The 21,124-nt window shown below is 44.7% G+C and overlaps 1 protein-coding gene across 1 annotated transcript in view; it reads left to right on the top strand.

The window, feature by feature from the left end:
• Positions 1 to 20,111, top strand: part of ATP6V0D2 (ATPase H+ transporting V0 subunit d2) — a 54,486-nt gene extending 34,375 nt beyond the window's left edge. Inside the window, exons 3-8 of the mRNA XM_068984142.1 lie at positions 6,260 to 6,438; positions 7,634 to 7,713; positions 9,561 to 9,638; positions 16,871 to 17,047; positions 18,193 to 18,270; positions 19,950 to 20,111. Of these exons, the coding sequence (XP_068840243.1) occupies positions 6,260 to 6,438; positions 7,634 to 7,713; positions 9,561 to 9,638; positions 16,871 to 17,047; positions 18,193 to 18,270; positions 19,950 to 20,111 (754 nt within the window). The remainder of the gene's footprint in view (positions 1 to 6,259; positions 6,439 to 7,633; positions 7,714 to 9,560; positions 9,639 to 16,870; positions 17,048 to 18,192; positions 18,271 to 19,949) is intronic.
• The last annotated feature ends 1,013 nt before the right edge of the window (positions 20,112 to 21,124 follow it).

Raw genomic sequence — 21,124 nt, 5'->3', positions numbered from 1 at the left:
GACCCCTTGCCTTACAGCCTTGAACCAACTGGCGCTGTTCCTGAGCCAGTCCAGGCCTGACACCCTTCACGGCAACTCCCCAACTCTGCAGCTGCTTTATCACATGTACTTTCTGATCAGGGACTTCTTTTGCTCTAAAGCCATCAATAAAACTCGACTTGTTTGAGATCTTCTAGAAATTTATTGAAATCTTTTCCCCCTCATTTCACTCTATTGATGAATGTTTTCCTTTTCATATACCTTGAATATTAATGTGGTTTGGGCAGCGGGGTCAAATGGTGCATGATATGCTCAGACCAAAATCCGACCAGAGAAGCCTGAAGGATTTGTAAAATCCCCTGGCTTTTCCCTGGACCTACCATCTTAGCAGATGTGTCTTCAGAAAGGATGTGACCACTTTCTTCTGACCCTCTCCTAACTATATTCTTAAAAGAGCTCTCTCTCTTTGCCTAACTGTCTCGTGCTAGAGTGCTTAGGGAATGATAGTCATTTCTCAGCTGCTGCTAATGACACTTAAGTACTTAAAATTTTTATTCATAGAACAGTTCCACTAACACTGAATTATGGCTCTCTCTAGTGTCTGACCATTTAGCAACTGTTATATTAGCTCAGAATTCGATAGTTATATCACCGGGAAGTTAATTTAGTTAGCTTCAAGATCCTTAAATAAGTTGGGGGGCAGAAGGAAAAAGAACAGCGCTAAGGCGAAGCTGCTTTGTCTGAATGGAGCCGGGCTCTGGTGGGAGAGTCCCAACCCTGCCCCTCTCCAGCAGCATGACCTTGGACAAGGTGTGGAACCCCCACAGCCTGATTGCTCTGTGTAAAGTGGCCCTTAAGCACTGACTGGTGGGGAGTCTTGAGTAGAACCATGTGTGTATTGCATGTAATGCCTGACACATGTTGACAACCTCAAGAAATGCTGGCATTTTAAAAAATTAGTCTTTTTAAAACCTAAACTTTTTAAAATCATGTCATTTACTCTCACAGTTTTAGGTTCATTCACGTGCTTCCCTGGTGGCTCAGCTGGTAAAGAATCTGCCTGCAATGTGGGAGACCTGGGTTTGATCCCTGGGTTGGGAAGATTCCCCTGGAGAAGGGAAAGGCTACCCACTCCAGTATTCTGGCCTGGAGAATTCCATGGACTGTATAGTTCATGGGGTTGTAAAGAGTCGGACACGACTGAGTGACTTTGACTTCATTTCATGATTTTCACAGGTGCCAATGTCAGAGTTATAGAAGAAAACATTTAGAAGGGGCTCAGTGAGAATGGTTGTCTAGACCATGAGTGGGAGAAACATTGACCCAACTGAAGGGACTCGGGTCTTGGCTCTGTTACTACTTATAAGCACAAGTATTTGAAACATGAGGAGTTTGAACTAGGTAAGCACCCAGTTCAGTTCAGTTCAGTTCAGTGGCTCAGTAGTGTCCGACTCCTCGCGACCCCATGAATCACAGCACACCAGCCTTCCCTGTCCATCACCAACTCCCAGAGTTCACTCAGACTCACGTCCATCGAGTCCGTGATGCCATCCAGCCATCTCATCCTCGGTCGTCCCCTTCTCCTCCTGCCCCCAATACCTCCCAGCATCAGAGTCTTTTCCAATGAGTCAACTCTTCACATGAGGTGGCCAAAGTACTGGAGTTTCAGCTTTAGCATCATTCCTTCCAAAGAAATCCCAGAGTTGATCTCCTTCAGAATGGACTGGTTGGATCTCCTTGCAGTCCAAGGGACTCTCAAGAGTCTTCTCCAACACCACAGTTCAAAAGCATCAATTCTTCACTGCTCAGCTTTCTTCACAGTCCTACTCTCACATCCATACATGACCACAGGAAAAACCATAGCCTTGACTAGACGGATCTTTGTTAGCAAAGTAATGTCTCTGATTTTTAATATGCTATCTAGGTTGGTCATCACTTTTCTTCCAAGGAGTAAGCGTCTTTTAATTTCATGGCTGCAGTCACCATCTGCAGTGATTTTGGAGCCCAGAAAAATAAAGTGTGATACTGTTTCCACAGTTTCCCCATCTATTTCCCATGACAGCCATTTTGGTTTTTTGCATTTCTTTTCTATGGGGATGGTCTTGATCCCTGTCTCCTATACAATGTCACAAACCTCAGTCCATAGTTCATCAGGCACTCCATCTATCAGCTCTAGGCCCTTAAATCTATTTCTCACTTCCACTGTATAATCACAAGGGATTTGATTTAGGTCATACCTGAATGGTCTAGTGGTTTTCCCTACTTTCTTCAATTTAAATCTGAATTTGGCAATAAGGGGCTCATGATCTGAGCCACAGTCAGCTCCCAGTCTTGTTTTTGCTGACTGTATAGAGCTTCTCCATCTTTGGCTGCAAAGAATAGAATCACTCATGTGACTTTAAACTCAAACATGATTCAAGTGACCCATTAGAGATTTCATTCCTAACCACTGGAGGCATGGCCCTGAAGGTTATCAGGATCAGTCTGGAGAGAACAAGTTATCTTCTGGGCATATCATCCCCATCCATCCCAAATCGCCACTCATTATGCACCTGGTGCCTGCATGCTGGAGGTGAGGAAAGAGACGCCTCTCCCCTGCCGTGGTCCAATCTTGAGTTCTCGCTTTGTTTTCTGAACAAAACTATGAGAACTGCCATTATTATCCCATCTTGAAAACAAGGCCACTTAAATGAATTGAAATAAAGCAACTCAATCTCCGTATGCCTTTCTCTTTGCAATGTAGGACCTAGTCTCTGTTAACTTAAAAAAAAAGCACCCGATACACACATGTGCACACACACACCCATGTGTGCACACACCCACATGCGCTGTACAGGCATGTGCTTGAGTTTTGTTACCTGTGGGCTGACTTCTCACTGACTGTTCGCCCCCGTCAATGTCGGCCTAATAGTCCTCTGCAAATCGGGAATGTTGGCGGCTCCCTGCTTCTACATCACAGGGTTGCTGTGGGGAACAGTTAAACATCTGGAGTCTGCTAAGATTATTAAGTGCTGGCAATTCCCCTCTCAGGTAATAGCTTCTGAGACATAAAGGGACAGTTAAATAAGCACTTCCATTTTAATATCCTTTTCAGGAGATAAAAAGGATTCTCCAATTCTATAAAGTCTAAATTTGGCACTGCTGTTTGGAGGGGGTGAAGAAACTTCATAGTTACACAATTTCATGAAGGGATACGTGCCTTCTTCTAAACTTCTTTAGGTAAAATTTTTCTTGGGATAACTTTTAGAAGCTCAGGTGCCGTCCAGGAGACTATTTTCCTGCTGGAAATGCATTCTGGCCCAGGAAGTCCGTAACCCAGGCAGCCAGACTCCAGTGACTGTGCCTCTGAGTGGAGAGGCTTATTTTCATCCAGTGAACGGTGGGTTTGTCCTTTTTCACACTCATTTATCCTGTTTGGCTGTGTCTGACCTTAGTGGCAACCTGTGGGATCTTCTGCTGCGGGGCATGGGCCTCTCTGGCTGCGGCGGGACTCTGCTCTGCGTGGGTCTAGCTTCCAGCACACGGCTCTAGCTGAGGCATGTGAGCTTAGTTGCCCTGCCGCATGTGGGATCTTGGTTCTCTGACCAGGGATGAAGCTAGCGTCTTGTGCATTGCAAGGCAGCTTCTTAACATTGGACCACCAGGGGAAGTCCTGAAAGGTGTTTTATTTTCAAGCTTAAACTGTGCAGAGGTTGAGTCCCATCACTGCCAAACCTGAGGACTGTGTCTCATCACTTAGCTGTCCCTTCCATCTCTTCCACCTCAGCCTCTTTCCCCTCAGCTCCTAATCATGTTCTCTTCGCTCCCTTCTTTAGGGAAAAAAACACCAAAACTGGAAGTCCAAAGTTCCTTCAGCCCCTAGGTCTCCATAGTTACCTTCCGCTGCCCTGTAGCGTGAAGTCTTTTAAAAAACAAAATGAACAAAACCTCTTTACTTCCCACTCGTTTTAAACACACAGTAGCCAGGTTCCTGCCTTCTCCCCTTTCCCTTCCACAAGCGAATCCCCCTGAACATGTGCTTGCTCTGGCGTTAGAGGGCTTCTTAGTGGCTGCATCCCGAGAACACTTGGCTTTAGTGTCCACCTTGATTTTCCCTGGTGGTTCAGAGGGTGAAGCGTCTGTCTACAATGTGGGAGACCTGGGTTCGATCTCTGGGTTGGGAAGATCTCCTGGAGAAGGAACTGGCAACTCACTCCGGTACTCTTGCCTGGAAAATCCCATGGACAGAGGAGCCTAATTGGCTATATTCCATGGGGTCGCAAAGAGTCAGACACGACTGAGCAACTTCACCTTGATTTTCCTGTGGCCTTTGACTTCTTTCTGAAATGTCCTAGAACTCCCTCCTGTGGCTTTCTTGCTCCCGTCTGGTCATTCCTGCTGAGGTTCTGTCCAGGGCCTTGAATGTTGGGGTTCCCAAGAGTTCTCAGGACGGAACTCTTGAGGTGCACTCGAAGGTGTGACCTCAAGCATGCCCAAACACCTGCTTCTACGTTTAAACTGCCCCCCACCCACCCCACGCTGCACCTGGTCCCCTGACTGTCTCTGCCCCACCGCTGTCTTCAGGACTCAGATGTCTGAAGCCTGCCTGGGGTCTCCTCCTAGGCATCTGAGCTCACTCTGCCCAAAACCTGCTCCTGTTATAACCTGCTCTTCCGCCAATGCTTGCATCTCAACAAATAGCTCCAGCTTCTAATTGTTAAAACCAGAAACCGATGCGTCATCCTTGACAACTAAACACAACATAACCTGAGCGTTCAGAGAAAGTTTCCAGGAGCAGACCGAGTTTGACGCATAGCTCTCTCATTTGTTAGCTGTGTCATCATGGCTGAGATTTTTTACCTGTCTGGGCCTCTAGTTGCTCGTCTGTTAAAATTTCACTAATAATAGTACCTATTATCATCACAGTGTGATTATCATAATTAAATAAAAATGCAGTATAACTTTTGAAAAGCATTTTACTAAAGTGTGCTTCCCTCTTCTGTTTTAATGCCTATCCTGTCTTTGTAGATCATAACTCTCTCCTGTCCTTAAAGGCACTCAGCATCTCCCAGGGCCCTCGATCTAAATTCCTCATCTTGTCCTTCAGGACCCCGCCTGTTCAGTCTGGGCCCCACCTCCAGCACTCAGCCTCAGGCAAAAGGATGTCCTTGTTCCTGGCTCTCTGCCTCTGGGGCCTTCCATGTGTTCTCCCTTCTGCCTGGAAGCACTCTTTCACCCCTTTCCCAGCCGCTTTTGCTTGGACAGCTCTTGCTCATTCTGCAAGTTGCAGCCTGACGTCACTCCCTAGGAAGTCTGATCCCAGTTCAGTTCAGTTCAGTCGCTCAGTGGTGTCTGACTCTCCCCCATGGACTGCAGCACGCCAGGCCTCCCTGTCCATCACCAACTCCCAGAGTTTACCCAAACTCATGTCCATGGAGTCAGTGATGCCATCCCACCATGTCATCAGTCTGATCCCAGGCGGGTTTAAACGCCTGGCTCTGAAGCTGCACACCACCCCACAATCTCTACGCAGCCGGTGTGCTGCACTGCAGGGCATCCCAGTGGGTCCTTGTCCAGTACCTCCCTTAAGCTATGTTCGCTGCAAAGGAGGCGACTGTGTCTCTCTTCTCAACCTCATTGTTTGGAACATCCTTGGAATATAGGGCTTTGTATTGAAGGAAGAAATCACATAAAGTGTGAATCTACGGACGCTTGGAGCTCTGGGAGGGGGAAGAAGCTAGAAAGTTCACTCTCTTATAAGAGAAAAAGACCGGAACAGTCTAATTTTTAATAAATAAAGCATTTTAATTTTAAAACGAATATTTTAATTTTATTCCTTTTTATTTTAAATACTTAAAACTTTGAATCCTCAGAGATGGGGCTTCATCACAGATTTCAAAAGTCAGTTTTTAAAGTAGAAAGAAACCCTGCAGTTCTGCTTCTCAGCTTTGTCAATCCATAGTCCACCATGAGAAATCAAGCAATTTTACACCGTCCTGGCTCTCTGCCCCCAGCCCCACCCTCCACATACGACAATTAGTGTGTAGGGTCATCTTTTAGGTGGTTCCACCGGTCAGTTATTATAACTATGAATATGGTTTTTCAAACTACAGTTCCCTCTGGGAGTCGTGTATTTTACCCCAGCCACATCGCTCATACACCAGAGTTTAAAATACAAGGAGATCTAATTTCCTTTGTGAACGAGTATGTGGCTGAGCGGTGTGCGTTGCTTTCATCTAAGCTGCGGGAAGCTTCTTATCCTCATCGTTTTCCTAACGACCGAGTCTTCCTTCCACACCAGGTGCAGTTACATGATAGACAACGTGATTCTCCTGATGAACGGCGCACTGCACAACAAACCCGTGAAGGACATTCTGGTGAAGTGCCACCCCCTGGGCCATTTCACGGAAATGGAAGCAGTCAACATTGCAGAGACACCTTCTGACCTCTTCAATGCCATTCTGGTCGAGACACCGTTGGGTACGATGCATAAGTAATCGTGCAGCTGCTTGTGTGTGTTATCACACTATTAGAAAATGCAGTTGCAAGTCACAGCTGTCTCCATGAACACAGCGTCATACTGTACAGATTCCTCGAAGGGGAGGGGACATTGCAGAATCATCTGGTCCAGCTCCCTCCTTTTTCAGATCAAGATGAGTGGTGTAATACTGCCCCAGATCCCATGCAGACCATTGGTAGCAGAGAAGGGCTAGGCCTCATCTTCCAGCCTCCAAACCCATAGGCTTCACTCCTGATCACAGCAAATAATGATAAAACTTGTAATTTTTCAAAAAATTTTCCAGCTGGGTTTTAGGTGATTAGTTCCTTACCTTTTCATTTTAAATTTCTGTCTGTATAAGGCTATGTCTGGGACACCCTTTGTTTTAAGAAGTTTGGGAATGCCATTTTTTTCTGAGATGCTCAGGAGTGTCTGTCAAACTACCTAAAGTAGTAATAAAATAAATGTTAATGTCATACTTTGGCACTGACAATAGTTGCAGCATTTAAAATGCTGAAGGAATTATTTTATGTCTTCATTGTCAGGAAACCTAGATGATAGCAGTTCACTGTTGATCATTCATCATAATAGTTGCCATTTAGAACAAACCTTAAAAAGAAAAGTAATTGCATCATTATTAAGTGTCGGTTGCTCCAGGAGCATAGCATGGCTGAAAGACGGTGAGTCTGAAAACCCAGGTCCACAGGCATGAAACCAGGTCCTGTCGCCCCCAACCAAGGGACTTGGGACAATTCATTTCACTCCAGTTTCCTCATTCTGAAAACAATACTCTCTTCCTATCAAAGAGTTTTAAAAACTAGGACAGTTTTAATACAGCTCCATACTTGTACATAGTAAGGTTGCAAATGGTGAATACGGCTGGCTGATGTGGGGAGGGGCTTCAAAAACGGAAACCATAAACTGAGTAGTTCAAGGCTGTGAGGACTGAGTATGTTCAAGTGTATCCAGTGTTTACTGACGGCTGGCACAGAGCAGGTGCTTCCTGAGTCATCACTCCCCCGTCACCGTCATTGTTAGCTTCACTGAGGCTGTCAAGTGCCCATCACTGTACAGTCTCCTAGTTAGGGGTGAGCAGAGGGTGGTACATTCACGAAACATTTTCTACAATTTAAAATCCTATTTTGATTTATTTTGTATGATAATTTCTGCTTTCAGCTCCGTTCTTTCAAGACTGTACCTCTGAAAATGCTCTAGATGAACTGAATATTGAAATCCTGCGTAATAAACTATACAAGGTAACTGCTTCCCCAAATGTGATGTTCTTTGTTACATAATACATTGTAACCAGAGTTCTTCATTAGATGTCACTTACTTGCTAGCAGCTCAGCTGGTAGAGAATTCGCCTGCAAAGCAGGAGACCCAGGTTCCATCCCTGGGTCAGGAAGATCCCGTGGAGAAGTAAATGGCAACCCATTCCATTATTCTTGCCTGGGTTGCAAAGAGTAGGACACGACTGGGTGACTAATACTTTTACTCTATTGACCAACGATCGGCTTGGCTGTTTGGTATTGGCTTCCCAGGTGGTGCTGGTGGTCAAGAACCAGCCTGCCAATGCAGTACACATAAGTGGGTTCGATCCCTGAGTCGGGAAGATCCCCTGGAGAAGGACATGGCAACCCACTCTGGTATTCTTGCCTGGAGAATCCCATGAACAGAGGAGCTTGGTGGGCTACAGTCCATGGGGTCGCACAGAGTCAGACATGACTGAAAGCAACTTAACGCTAGCACTAGCTCTTGCTAGCCAACTTCTGAAGTATGAGGTTAGGCATAATGGGAACAAATCTCTTTTTAGTCCTGACTTGTCCTCTAGTTGAATACACGTATGTCAGGTTCTCCCATCCAGCAAGATTCTTGAGATGATCCCATTCCTCTCTGTATCCTTAGCTCTTACATGGCACCTGGCACATAAAAGGTGTCACCTGGATGGACAAATGGACGGATGGACAGATAGGTAGATAGACAAGTGGGGTGAACAATGCCAATCCATTTCCAGAGCAGCAGTGCACACAGCGACCCCTGTGTTATGGAGGTTTCATTCTGTCCTCAGCCCTGTTAGAGTCCGTGAATTTCACAGTGAACCTGCCCACACAGTTTTAATTTACTGACAGTGTGCAGCACCCAAGGATGGCCAACCTGTGGACACAACCCCACAGGCACCACCTTGTGCAGTGTGGCCATCTGTCTGGACCGTGCTGCTGCCCTCTGAGACGCCCTGTGTGATAGGGGCTGAGTCAAAGGGGCTATCCATTTTCACCCATGCAACCACAGCATCTTTAGACACTCTCACAGAGCAACTGAATGGACATGCCCTCTGTCTAGCTTCTTATGCTGAAACATATGAAACCTCTCCAAGGCACTGCATTGTGGCAGTTTCCTTTTTATAAAGAGACTTATGGGCTTAGAGGAGGCATCCCTGAGATACAGCTAACAGAAGCCACTGTTATAAGCATTTCTAGGCATTAGTTCATTTAATCCACTCAACAAAACTACGTGCCGTCCCCGCTCCCAGATGAGAAAACGGAAGCATGGGGAGGTAAATTTAGCTGGTAGAAGTCAGCAAGCTAGTGGGTAATAGAGCTGAGACTCAGACAAAGTCAGCGAGCCAGTGGGCAACAGAGCTGAGACTCAGACGCAGACTGCCTGACTCTACAGCCTAGACTCGGCCTTCCCCATGCATTGTCCATGCTCAGCGCCATCCCAAATGTGTCTCCCGAGCGCTAGGACTTTGACTTTTCATAGGGCCCATTCTGGACTTATTTGCTGAGCTCATAAGAGAGTTTCATAGTCTTGTTAGAATGGTGAGAATTGACTGTGAAATAATCCAAGAGCCATGCAAAAAAGTGCTTGGTAAGTTATTTCAAGCTATGATAAGTTCAATTTTGTTCTTTTACAGAATTTTGTTTTTTAGGCTGTGCAGTGTACTGCATGGTGAAAGTTTCCATCAAGTATATTATAAAATATCTCCCTATGGGAGAAGTAATTCAATTTTCATTAAAGAGTTTAATAAGTCTTGAAAAGCTGATCTAGAATTTTCCAAAAGGAAAATATGTTCATTTTATTGTTTTGTGTTTTTCTTTTTAAGTCCTACATCGAGGCATTCTATAAATTCTGTAAGAATCACGGTGATGTCACAGCAGAAGTCATGTGTCCCATTCTGGAGGTAAGAAAGAGACCTTGACTTTTTTATGCCAAATAACAGGCTTACACACTTTTTATTTATATAATCCTACCTTTTTTTTTAATTCTCAGAAGTTCTTTTATCTAGAAATAAAATAGCAGTATATTTTATTAAATGTATCATTTGATGTCTTCAAATAACAGTGGTATTTTCCTAGTTTTCTACAGAGAAGAGCTATTTGGGAATTTAAAAAGAATAATGTGTATAGAAGTTTGATCATGATTTACTTGGATATAGTATAAAGGAAACAGATTATAATTCATTAAAAATTTAGTATGGTTTGGACAACTGGTGGACTATAGGTACCCATAACAATCACCAAGTTCCCTCCCAATATCGGGCCTGTTGGGAACCCCCACAACTTGTTAGCAAAACCCACTGTGGGTGGCACTTCTCATGTAAGTCCTAAAATAAAAGCCTCCACTAGCAACCCTTGAGCACCATCGCAGAAAGACCAGGGGTGGTGATTCACAGTTGGCATGCTCACTTACTCCTCACAGCATGGCAGATGCCACCGTCAGTGCCCACCTCTCTAACTGATGTTAATTCCTCTTCATCATCACAACTTTCATCTGTACCCAGAGGCCCTCTTGCTTGCAAATGTCAGTCTCCAAACACACGGGAGACTCAGGCCAGAGATAAGGGATGGGAGGGGAATTCTGGGCGTAGTTTGCACTGTTTTACCTGGATCTTTCTTGCTGACTTACTATTTCACTCGGATCTTTAAAAAAAAAAAAAAGTATTCCCCAGTGGTCCAGTGCAAGGATTCTTTGATTTCACTGCCAAGAGCACAGGTTCAATCCCTGGTTGGGGAACTAAGAATCCTTGAAGCCACATGGCACGGCCAAAAAACAAAACAAAACAAAACTTACTGGGCTTAGAAAGCTCTTGCTTTGCCCTATGCAAAGAAGTTTTGTCTAAAGAATATCCTTAATCATTAGATTATCAGTTATACTGGCTTCATTGATGGGTTCAGTTCAGTCTCTTAGTCATGTCTGACTCTTTGCAACCAGCACGCCAGGCATCCCTGTCCATCACCAACTCCTGGAGTTTACTCAAACTCATGTCCATCGAGTCAGTGTTGCCAGCCAACCATCTCATCCTCTGTCGTCCCCTTCTCCTCCCACTTTCAACCTTTCCTACTATCAGGGTCTTTTCCAATGAGTCAGTTCTTCGCATCAGGTGGCCAAAGTATTGGAGTTTCAGCTTCAGCATCAGTCCTTCCAATGAACCCTCAGGACTGGGTAGATACTAACATTTACATATTTGAATGACTTCTGATTTCAAGAAAAGCCTGATAAGAGCTACTCACTGCAGAAGAAGAGAAAAAGCCGAAGTAGCTTCATCTGCACACATCGTAACCTAATGTTCTGACACTGCATTTGATAAAAGTGTGTGTGTGCATTGTTGCTCCGGTCCTGTCCAACTCTGCGACCCCATGGACGGAGCCCACCAGGCTTCTCTGTGCATGCAGTTCTCCAGGCGAGGACACTGGAGTGGGTTATCGTGCCCTCCTCCAGGGGATCTTCCTGACCCCGGAATCAAAGCACATCCCTTACATCTCCTGCACCAGCAGTTCAGGTTCTTTACCACTAGAGCCACCTGGGAAGCCCCCTGATAAGAGTAACTCCCCTCAAAGACCTAATTATTAAACCTTTACAGTTAAAGAGATTGTTGAAAATTTAAAGTCAAAGCAGTCCTCAAAGTAAGAACTCTTTGGAAGACTCCAAAAATATTTTTTATCTCTATCTGTATTACATAGGCAGTGGGCATCAAAACATATTTTTTCAAGACATGCCAGTTGTCAGAAAGTGAGTTCCAGACATGCTGAGCACATAATACAAGCAGCCTAGTGACCCTCTGAAGCACCTCACTTTCTTTTCATAAATTTAACTACTAGCCACTTTATAAAAAGCCACATTATCTATGGCTCAAAGTATAGATTCTACATGGCATAATTCCTGTGGCTTAGCAATGACTCACATACTTTGTACCTACCAAATATGTGGGAAAGAGTTATGTTAAGATTAATAACCTTCACATCTGTCAAAATGACTATCACCAAAAAGAATATAAACAACAAATATTGGCAAGGATGTGAAGAAAAGGAAATCGTCGCCACTGTAATTAGGAACATAAATAGGTGCAGCCGCTGTGGAAAATGGTATGCTGCTGCTGCGGCTGCTAAGTCGCTTCAGTCGTGTCTGACTCTGTGCGACCCCATAGACGGCAGCCCACCAGGCTCCGGCGTCCCTGGGATTCTCCAGGCAAGAACACTGGAGTGGGTTGCCATTTCCTTTTCCAATGCAGAAGAGTGAAAAGTGAAAGTGACTCTTAGCGACCCCATGGACTGAAGCCCACCAGGTTCCTCCGTCCGTGGGATTTTCCAGGCAAGAGTACTGGAGTGGGTGCCATTGCCTTCTCCATGTGGAAAATGGTATGGGGTTTCTCAAAAAAAAAAAAGAAAGAAAGAAACTAGAAGTACCACGTGACCCAGCAGTTCCATTCCTGGATACACATCTAAAAAAAGCAAAGATACTAATTTGGAAAGATACATACACGCCAGTGTGGATAGTCGCATTATTTACAATTTCCAGGGAATGGACGCAACCTAAATGTCCATCAACAGATGAAAAGGTAAACAAGGTGTAGTGCATATACAGCGGAATACTACTCAGCCACGAAAAAGGACGGAGTCTCGCCATCTGCAGCAATGTGGATGAATTTGGAGGGCATTATGTTAAGTGATGGAGAAGGAAATGGCAACCCACCCCAGTGTTCTTGCCTGGAGAATCCCAGGAACAGGGGAGCCTGGTGGACTGCCGTCTGTGGGGTCACACAGAGTCAGATACAACTGAAGCAAATTAGCAGCAGCAGCATGTTAAGTGAAATAAGACAAAGGACTGTGTATTATCTTATATGTGGAATCTAAAAAATAAAATAAACCAGTGAATAAAACAAGAAAAGAAGCAGACTGGTGGATAAAGAGGACAAATTAGTGGGAGGGGCAGAATGGGGGAAAGGAAGAGTTATTATGGGATTTTATGCAATGTGACGCAAAAATCGTAAAGTGCTATAGAATAATCTTTCATTTAATAAAAAAGAAAAAAGAATAGCCTTACAGAGGTACACAATGGCAGTATTAATAGCTAACATTCATTGTATACCAGCTACTGTCCTAGGTGCTTTATATATACGAATTCACTAGGACTTCAAAAGAGCACATTGAGATGTGTAGCTTAGGACCTCTCTTTCAGAGGGGACACTGAGGCGCAGAGAAGGCTAGTAAGTTGCCTGACGTCAAACAGCTGCCAGGATTTGAACACCAGTTATCCGGCCCCAGTTCTTATGTGTTTATCTACCGTGCTAGATCACCTCTACATCAAATTCACCTGCAGCCCTTCCATATGACGCTAAGTGCTAATTCTTAAGCAAGATCATACTCCCCATGCTTTAAAAACCAGAAGCAAATAAGAATTTCATCTTTGTCATCCTTGGTCACGTGAAAAGGACAGAGCAGTATTAGAAGAATACTTATCGCCAGGAGGATTTGGTCAAAATACTATATACCTTGTGTTCTCTTTGTCCTTTCCTGATACCCAAGATACTACCTTATTGGATTTTTTTTCAAGCAGTGTTAAACATAAAAATCCATTTAACTTTATGTGCTTAAGTAAAAATATCAGTTACATATGGTGTGCAATTATTACATGTCTAATGATATGATCAGAAAAGGTGTGTCCGCTTTTTGTCAATATCCCAGGTCATGTAATTACTTCCCCTTTTGTTTGCACAACCATAGAGCCCTTAGAATTTTGAAGTTTTTCCGTATATATTCTCATCTGATCTTATTTGATAAGAGACTTCAAAAGATTGAATATAGTGGAAGAGGGAATAAACCTAGGCTTGCAGGTGAAAATGTGACCTAATTACGGGATTGTGGCTTCATATTTAAAAAAAGAAATTGACTTACGTCCCAGGCAAATGTGCTGCAGTGGACTGTTTGCCTCATTCCTGCTTTTCCGATGATCTGCACGGTTAATGAGGCCATGAAAATAAGCACAGAGTATGTTTCACCTTCCTGGGCCAGGACACATGCTGATAAGGAGGGGCTGGTTCGCTTCACTCTCTTCCTCTGCCATCGACCCCTCTATCCACTGCTCCCACTAGGGAGACCCTTCCTCCTGTAAGGAACTGGCAAGAATTTTTTCAAACTAATCAGCCCAACTCTGTCATAAGCAACGAACACGGATTTTGAATCTGTCAACAGTGCCTAGCTATCTTTTGCAACAGCAACGGAAAATACGTTATGGGTTTACAATGCCTGAATATCTGCAGGGAAAGGAAAGACAGGATGTTTAGGGTACGCTGGGCCACACAGGCTGGTTGCCCTCGGCAAGTGATAGAGGGCTTCCGGGAAGCCAGCACCACCCCAGCTACACGCCTCCGTCATCAGGTGTCATGGCAAAGTGTCTGCTTCGGGACGGTCAGAGACAGGGTGGCCTCTTTACAATTCAAAAATTATAGCTCTTTTCACAAAGAGAATACATACACAAACACACACACAGCCTCTAGGCTAGAAGAAGCGGTAGACAGACACTTATAATAAAAGGGAAATTAAAATATAATAAGGCGCCAAAGGAAATCTTATCTGGTTAGAGAGAAGAAAGGCTTCAGATGAAAAATATTGTATTTGAGGAGATCCTTAAAGGCAGGTAGAATTTCAACCTGGAGCATTATGAGATGGCGTGTGTGCTCCGTAGGCAAAGGGGACAAGGGCTAACAAGGACCAGAAGGTGGAAAGTGAGCGGCGTGTGCAGATAAGCAGCGGCGTCTGTCGAAGTCCTGTCTTCTTGGCGAGGCTTGGGAAGCCTCTCGGTTCCCTCCCAGCCACCCGTCCCTGTCGCCTCTGCCTCTGCGGCTGCGTCCCCGGACCTGGAGCTTCGGCCGCTCCCCCGCGACGTCACGCTCTGCCCGCGCGACTTCTTCCTCCGCCTTGGTGCCTGCACCGCTCCCCACCGCGGCCCGTTTCTCTCCTTGTGATTCTAACATTTTGGCGCTAGAAAGGACACTGAAGAGCATCTGGGACGATGAACTCCACTGTCCCTCCGCCTGCCCTGTTGGTTATTTTCAGGGTTTCTTATTGCCATGAAATCTCCCTCTTGCATTTCTTTTCTTATCCCTGGAAGGCCTAAGATTACTGACAGGTTTGGTTAGATTCAGTAGCCAGAGGCAGCTGCCTTTGCTTCCATATAAGGCTTCTCCTTGCTTCTGACGCACCCATAATTTCCATGAGAGCAATCAAAAGAAACAGAAGAAACCAACTCTCGCTCTACTGATAGGAAACACCTGTTCTAACAAAACAGTTCCAGTAAGATCTGTTATAAGTCTGGATTTGCTATTGGTTAATTAGTAAAAATAAATAATACTGTAGAGCAATTCATTTCAGCTCTGATGTGCATATGAGCGTGCTTGGGATCTCATTTCAAAAGCAGAGTCTAGTTCACTAGGTCTGGACTGCAGTCTAAGACTCTGAACTTCTAACCAGCTTCCCAGTGAGGTCAAAGCTACGAATCCTTGAAATACACCTCGGGTAGCAACATGGTAGAGAATATTAGAGAATTTTAGAGTGGTAGGACTGTGGACCATTCTGTTGGAGTTGGTAAACATTTAAGATCCTCCTGTGTCAGGCAGTAGATATTCAAAAATGAACCAGACAGACATGACCCCTCAAAGATTTTAGAGTGCAGTGGATGAAAGGCACATGCAGAGATTTTAAAATAATGTGGTAAGCACAGGTTGCTTTCGGTGGTAGATGGAGAAGGTCTTCTTAGCCCAAGGTCATCATGGCAGATTCCCCTGGCGGGCAGAAGAGGTACTTGTGGGGGACGGACTGAGATGGAAGGGTCAGCATGGGTAGAAGCAGAACCAACATGACTGTGAAGAAATAGAAGGCGATTTCAAGAAGGATTTGGTGGTTAGATGAAACAGAGAGGTGGGACGTGGGGCTGGGAGCTCAGTGTCTAGTAGGGCTCAGCACAGAGGAGACAGGTTGGGGTAGACTGACCCGTCCTGAGAGAGCGTGTGGTCAGACCTCACCATTTACAAATAAGGAAACAGGTCCGGAGAGCAAAGTCACTTGTGCCAAGTCCCATGATCCTTAGCAACAGGCTTAGATTTATTGATATCTACCCTAGGACTTGAAAGAAGAAAACCAATACCAGGGAAGTACAAACCAATGGTAAGTAGCCTGGTTTGTTTTAAGTTATGACCAACCTAGACAGCATATTAAAAAGCAGAGACAGTACTTTGTCAACAAAGGTCTGGCTAGTCAAGGCTATGGTTTTTCTAGTGGTCATGTATGGATGTGAGAGTTGGACTCTAAGGAAAGCTGAGCACAGAAGAATTGATGCTTTTGAACTGTGGTGTTGGAGAAGACTCTTGAGAGTCCCTTGGACTGCAAGGAGATCCAACCAGTCCATCCTAAAGGAGATCAGTCCTGGGTGTTCATTGGAAGGACTGATGATGAAGCTGAAACTCCAACACTTTGGCCACCTCACTCAAAGAGCTGACTCATTGGAAAAACCCTGATTCTGGGAAAGACTGAGGGCAGGAGGAGAAGGGGACGACAGAGGATGAGATGGTTGGATGGCATCACCGACTTGATGGACATGGGTTTGGGTAAACTCCGGGAGTTGGTGATGGACAGGAAGGCCTGGCGTGCTGCAGTCCATGGGGTCACAAAGAGTCAGACACGCCTGAGCGACTGAACTGAACTCATGTCAGCATTCAGAAAGGGATGTTAACTGGTATGACATGCACTTTTTTGTTCTAAACACTTTGCCAGGACCTTCTGTGTACATTATCTTGTCCTATCTCTGAATCGATCCCAGCAAGTAGGTCTTATTCTGATTTTTATGGAGGAGGCATTTGGGACTCTAGGAGCCTACAGGAGAGGAATGCGTGAGTAACTGATGACAGAGAGACTGGGAGCTGCAGTGAGTGGGATGCCCTGGCCGCCTGGGCTGTGAGCTTCTTCTCTGGCCAGCATTGCTGCTCTGTGGCAGGAAGAGACTGTGCGAGCGTTAATAACACATGTCTGTATTATAATTAGCCATAGATTGGAAAGAAAGCAGATCGTTTTGAAAATGAATTTATCTAGAGCATTTAGTAGGTGGTTCAATTTCGTTGACTCTGATGTCTTGCAAATTCAGTTTGAGGCTGACCGGCGTGCGTTTATCATCACTCTGAACTCCTTTGGCACCGAGCTGAGCAAAGAGGACCGGGAGACCCTCTACCCGACCTGCGGCAAGCTCCACCCCGAGGGGCTGCGCCTGCTGGCCCAGGCCGAGGACTTCGAGCAGATGAAGAGGGTGGCGGACAGTTACGGAGTGCGTGCTTATCCTGGAATGTCTTGCGTGCTTTCCTCTCGCATGCTTTAGAAGTCCACAAATCACATTTACACTTTATCTAATGCGGTTATAATGTTTATAGGCTAGAAGGCAGTATCTCTTGCTATGATGTCTCTCTCAAAGAAATACATCGAGTTTCTAACCCAAGCTAGTGTGTTTTTTAAGATTCCTGCCAAGCAAGTACTTGTTTAAATCTCCAGGGGATGGTCATTTGAGCCTTTTTTTTTTTTTTTTAAGTGCTTGATAGAGCAAATTCCCCAAGGGACTGGTACAGTGGAAATGTGAGCTCATGTCAGAGTTATGTGAAAGAGCCTGCCCCAGCCGCCCTTTCAAGTGCCCACTGGACAAACAGTGCTAGGTACAGAATGTCTCCCAGAGGGACAGGGGAGAAATGGTCACACTGTTCATAGCACTCCCTCTGCTCGGTGGCCAGGATTCGGGAAAGAGGGCTGCCACCTCCTCTCTTACTGCGGCACCTGGCTGCTCTTGGACAGCCTGAAGCTTCTCAGCTCAAGGTTATAACGACATCCCCTGGCACCCTCCCTTCTGACGTGCAGACAGTAACACACAGACCCTCCAGGGAGCTTTTCCAGGACCAGAATGACACCCCTCTCATCTTTGCCTATGGATTTTTGCCCCCAGGGAAAGATAAGCCAACCAACAATGCATGAACCTTTGTAACATCTCTTGAGCATAATCCTAAAATGTGAGCTTCTCCGTGGTTTTCACCCCTTCCATATGAATTTTATCAGTTGTCATCTCAAAACCCGTGAAGCCTTATTGATTAACCCACGAGCACTCATTTAGCCTCTATAATGTGTCTAACCAGCCCTAAGAGACAAATGTGGAAATTAGTTCAAACCGTGTGCACAGAGCGTAGAATTGCGTTTGCCTCCTGCCTTGTAGGCCTGAATAAGCCAACAGAATGGAATTCCATCCCTCCTCTCCTTGTTTGGATTTTTTTATTTCCTCAAGAGACCAAAGAGCCTACAAAAAACATTCAGGCCTTCTGGATAGATTTTCTAAAATAGATGCGCAATTCTTATGTTGCTGGAAAGATAATTTTTATGCTTATAAAACGTGAAAACTTGTTTAAAAAATAATGTCATTCCTTTGCTTTTCAGGTATACAAGCCTTTGTTTGAGGCCGTAAGTGACAGCAATGGGGGAAAGACTTTGGAGGATGTGTTTTATGAGCGTGAGGTATGGTGGAAATGAAGTGTTCCTAGCGTTTACGCCCTTTTTCTCATACTCTGGGTTTTAGTTTTTGGTTTTTTTTTAATGCCTTGGGTTTTCTTTACAGTTGACCAGGCCAACTGACTAGGCACGTCCATAGCTTGGACAGGTCTTAGTTAGTGTCCCTGCCTTGGAGCGTCAAGGCCCTGAGGTTCACAGATGATGGCTTCCTGTGGGATGGTCCCATCCAGACAGATGTGCTCATCATGAAGTTCCGGGAGTGAGCCAGCTGTGCTGTGCTAAGTCGCTTCAGTCGTGCCCGATTCTGTGCGGCCCCTTGGGCTGTAGCCCACCAGCCTCCTCTCTCTAGGGGATTCTCCAGGCATGAATATGGAAGTGAGGTCGCTCGTCCATAATTACCCAGAGAAACAAAGCCAGGATGCCCTCATGATTGTGTGTTGACAGCCGTCATGGAGCACACTCTTAAGGGCACACCCTCTAACCCATCCCTTCTTCAAGGAGGGTTTATCACTCATGTGCAGTTACAACACTTAGGAACTGTTTGCGTGGAAATCCACCCAGCCTAGATTATTCTGTTTCCCTGAAAAGGCAGAAGAGTACTTTAATCTTGTAGCCAGTTCATGGGCTACTAAAACGTGCAACGAGAGGACTTTGGGCAGGTAGCCCGATGGCGGGCCCCCCACGTCTGGAGAATTTTTTACGATGTGTTTTATTCATTTCCCTAAAACCACTGGTTTTAGAGAGAAGCCTGAAATTCACCCACACTGTAGGGTCAGACTGGCTCCAGAGAGCAGAGTCTTCCCGTAAGCCCTACTCTAGACATCTTCTAACAGCTCTCTAGAAGGAAGTGAAGGCAATGCAAGTTGTTTCATACGTTCGGGATGTTTTAAAAGCCCACACTCTTGCCCTTCTGCTGCAAAAACCACTGTTAAAGGGCCCCCCTTGGCAGGAAGAATGCCTGCCTGCTCCTGACAGCGGGGAGCCTCCCCTTCCTGACAGCTTTGGTTGAGGTTTTCAGAACAGAGTAAGGAACTTGGAACCTCTTCTTTTTCCTAAATGGAAAAGAATAAAGGGATTGTTCCATTTCAGACTGTACCCTAGTTTAGAAAAAATTTTTTTTTAATTTTCTTTAAACAGTTTAACTATATGTCAAGTTTCTAAGGAAACTCATAGTGTCACCTGGTCCAGATTCCAGAGTCCTGTATGACATTGCCCTGAACAGGAGTTCAACAGCCAAAAAACGACTTGAAAATTGTAAACCGTTGTGGCCAAGGAAAATCTTATCTAAATGAGAGAAGCCCACTAGCTAGAAGCCAAATCAATACCACTACCAAGTTACTCACACACACACACACACACACACACACACACACACACAGATGACGTCCTCCTAGAAATCGGTGAGTCAGTGCTAGCAGTGCTACTGAGATTTGGAGCTTCTCTTATACTTTTCCAAACTTAACTTCTTAAACTGCTGGTTGCCTGCCTTTCTCTGCAAAGTGACACTCTCCCTCTAGACTTGCTAAATTTCCTGCTGCTTTCCTTTCTTTGACCCAATTTGGAAACTGTCTATTTAAATACAGATAAGCACCAAGCAAGCACTAGCTGGTCTGTAGCTCCATATTATTTCATTAACGTAGAATGTTCCACATAAGCTGATGGTCCATGTTTTTTTCCTTCCTCAGGTACAGATGAACGTGCTGGCATTTAACCGGCAGTTCCACTATGGAGTGTTTTATGCATACACCAAGCTGAAGGAACAAGAAATGAGAAATATCGTGTGGATAGCCGAATGCATTTCACAGAGACAACGAACTAAAATTAACAGTTACATTCCAATCTTATAGCCCAGTGAGGGGCCTCAAATGCAGAAAATCATGAATGTTAAGAGGAAGTTATGAGGGAAATAAAAGAGTTCTGTTGTGTTATCTAGATCACACAAAAGTAAGAGACGTTGCACTTCATGAAACACAGCAAAGCAACCCTGAGACAAAGCATATCTTTTTCCAGGAGCCTTAAATCTTGTTATGTCTCATTCTTCACTGGGCCTTAGACATTAGTTTAAACTAACCTGGGGTACTTTCCCTATTCTTGTTTCCTTCTCATAAAATCAAATCTATTAAAAAGTGTTTTGCTTTCCCCTGTTTCCCACAGGCCCAAACACTGAGTGCCTCCTTTACTTGTTAACTGTCCATTTCTTATCTATGTCCGCAAAAATCCAGAGTGGTACATAGGCAGCAAGGACCACACATGGTGGAAAACACTGTATTTTTTTTTCTAATACAGATTTTGATCTGGTAGGCTTGGGAAAGCTACACAGTTCCAAATCATATTCCACAGGTGCAGCTAGTGTTAAATTTCTTATTAAGGCTACCAATTATAACTTATTGTCTCACAACTTTCATTAAACAAAAGGTATACCTCTCTTTCTTACAGTTTCTTCATATTAATACTTTGAGAAGAAAAAGTTTTTATATTTTATTCATTCAGAAACATGATTTATAAGTTCACAGGATATGAATTCTCTATAAAACTCCAGTTTACCAGAGAAAGAAAAATCAACAAACACTGTGCTTTCTTTAAAAATAAAAAATTCCTAAATAGAAAAATCTGGGTTTTTTTGTTATATTTTAAAAGGTAAACATATATTTGAAAGTTCTTCAAGTAAGAATATTTGCAGAGAGTATAGAAAGTGAAGTCACTCAGTCGTGTCTGACTCTTTGCAACCCCATGGACTGTAGCCCCCAGGCTCCTCCATCCATGGGATTTTCCAGGCAAGAGTTCTGGAGTGGGTTGCCACTTCCTTCTCCAGAGGATCGAATCTCCCCGGCCCAGGGATCGAACGCAGGTCCGTCTGAGC

This window comes from Capricornis sumatraensis, chromosome 11, assembly GCF_032405125.1.
Source record: "Capricornis sumatraensis isolate serow.1 chromosome 11, serow.2, whole genome shotgun sequence".
NCBI lineage: Eukaryota > Metazoa > Chordata > Mammalia > Artiodactyla > Bovidae > Capricornis > Capricornis sumatraensis.
This window is presented reverse-complemented; position numbering and strand designations above follow the sequence as displayed.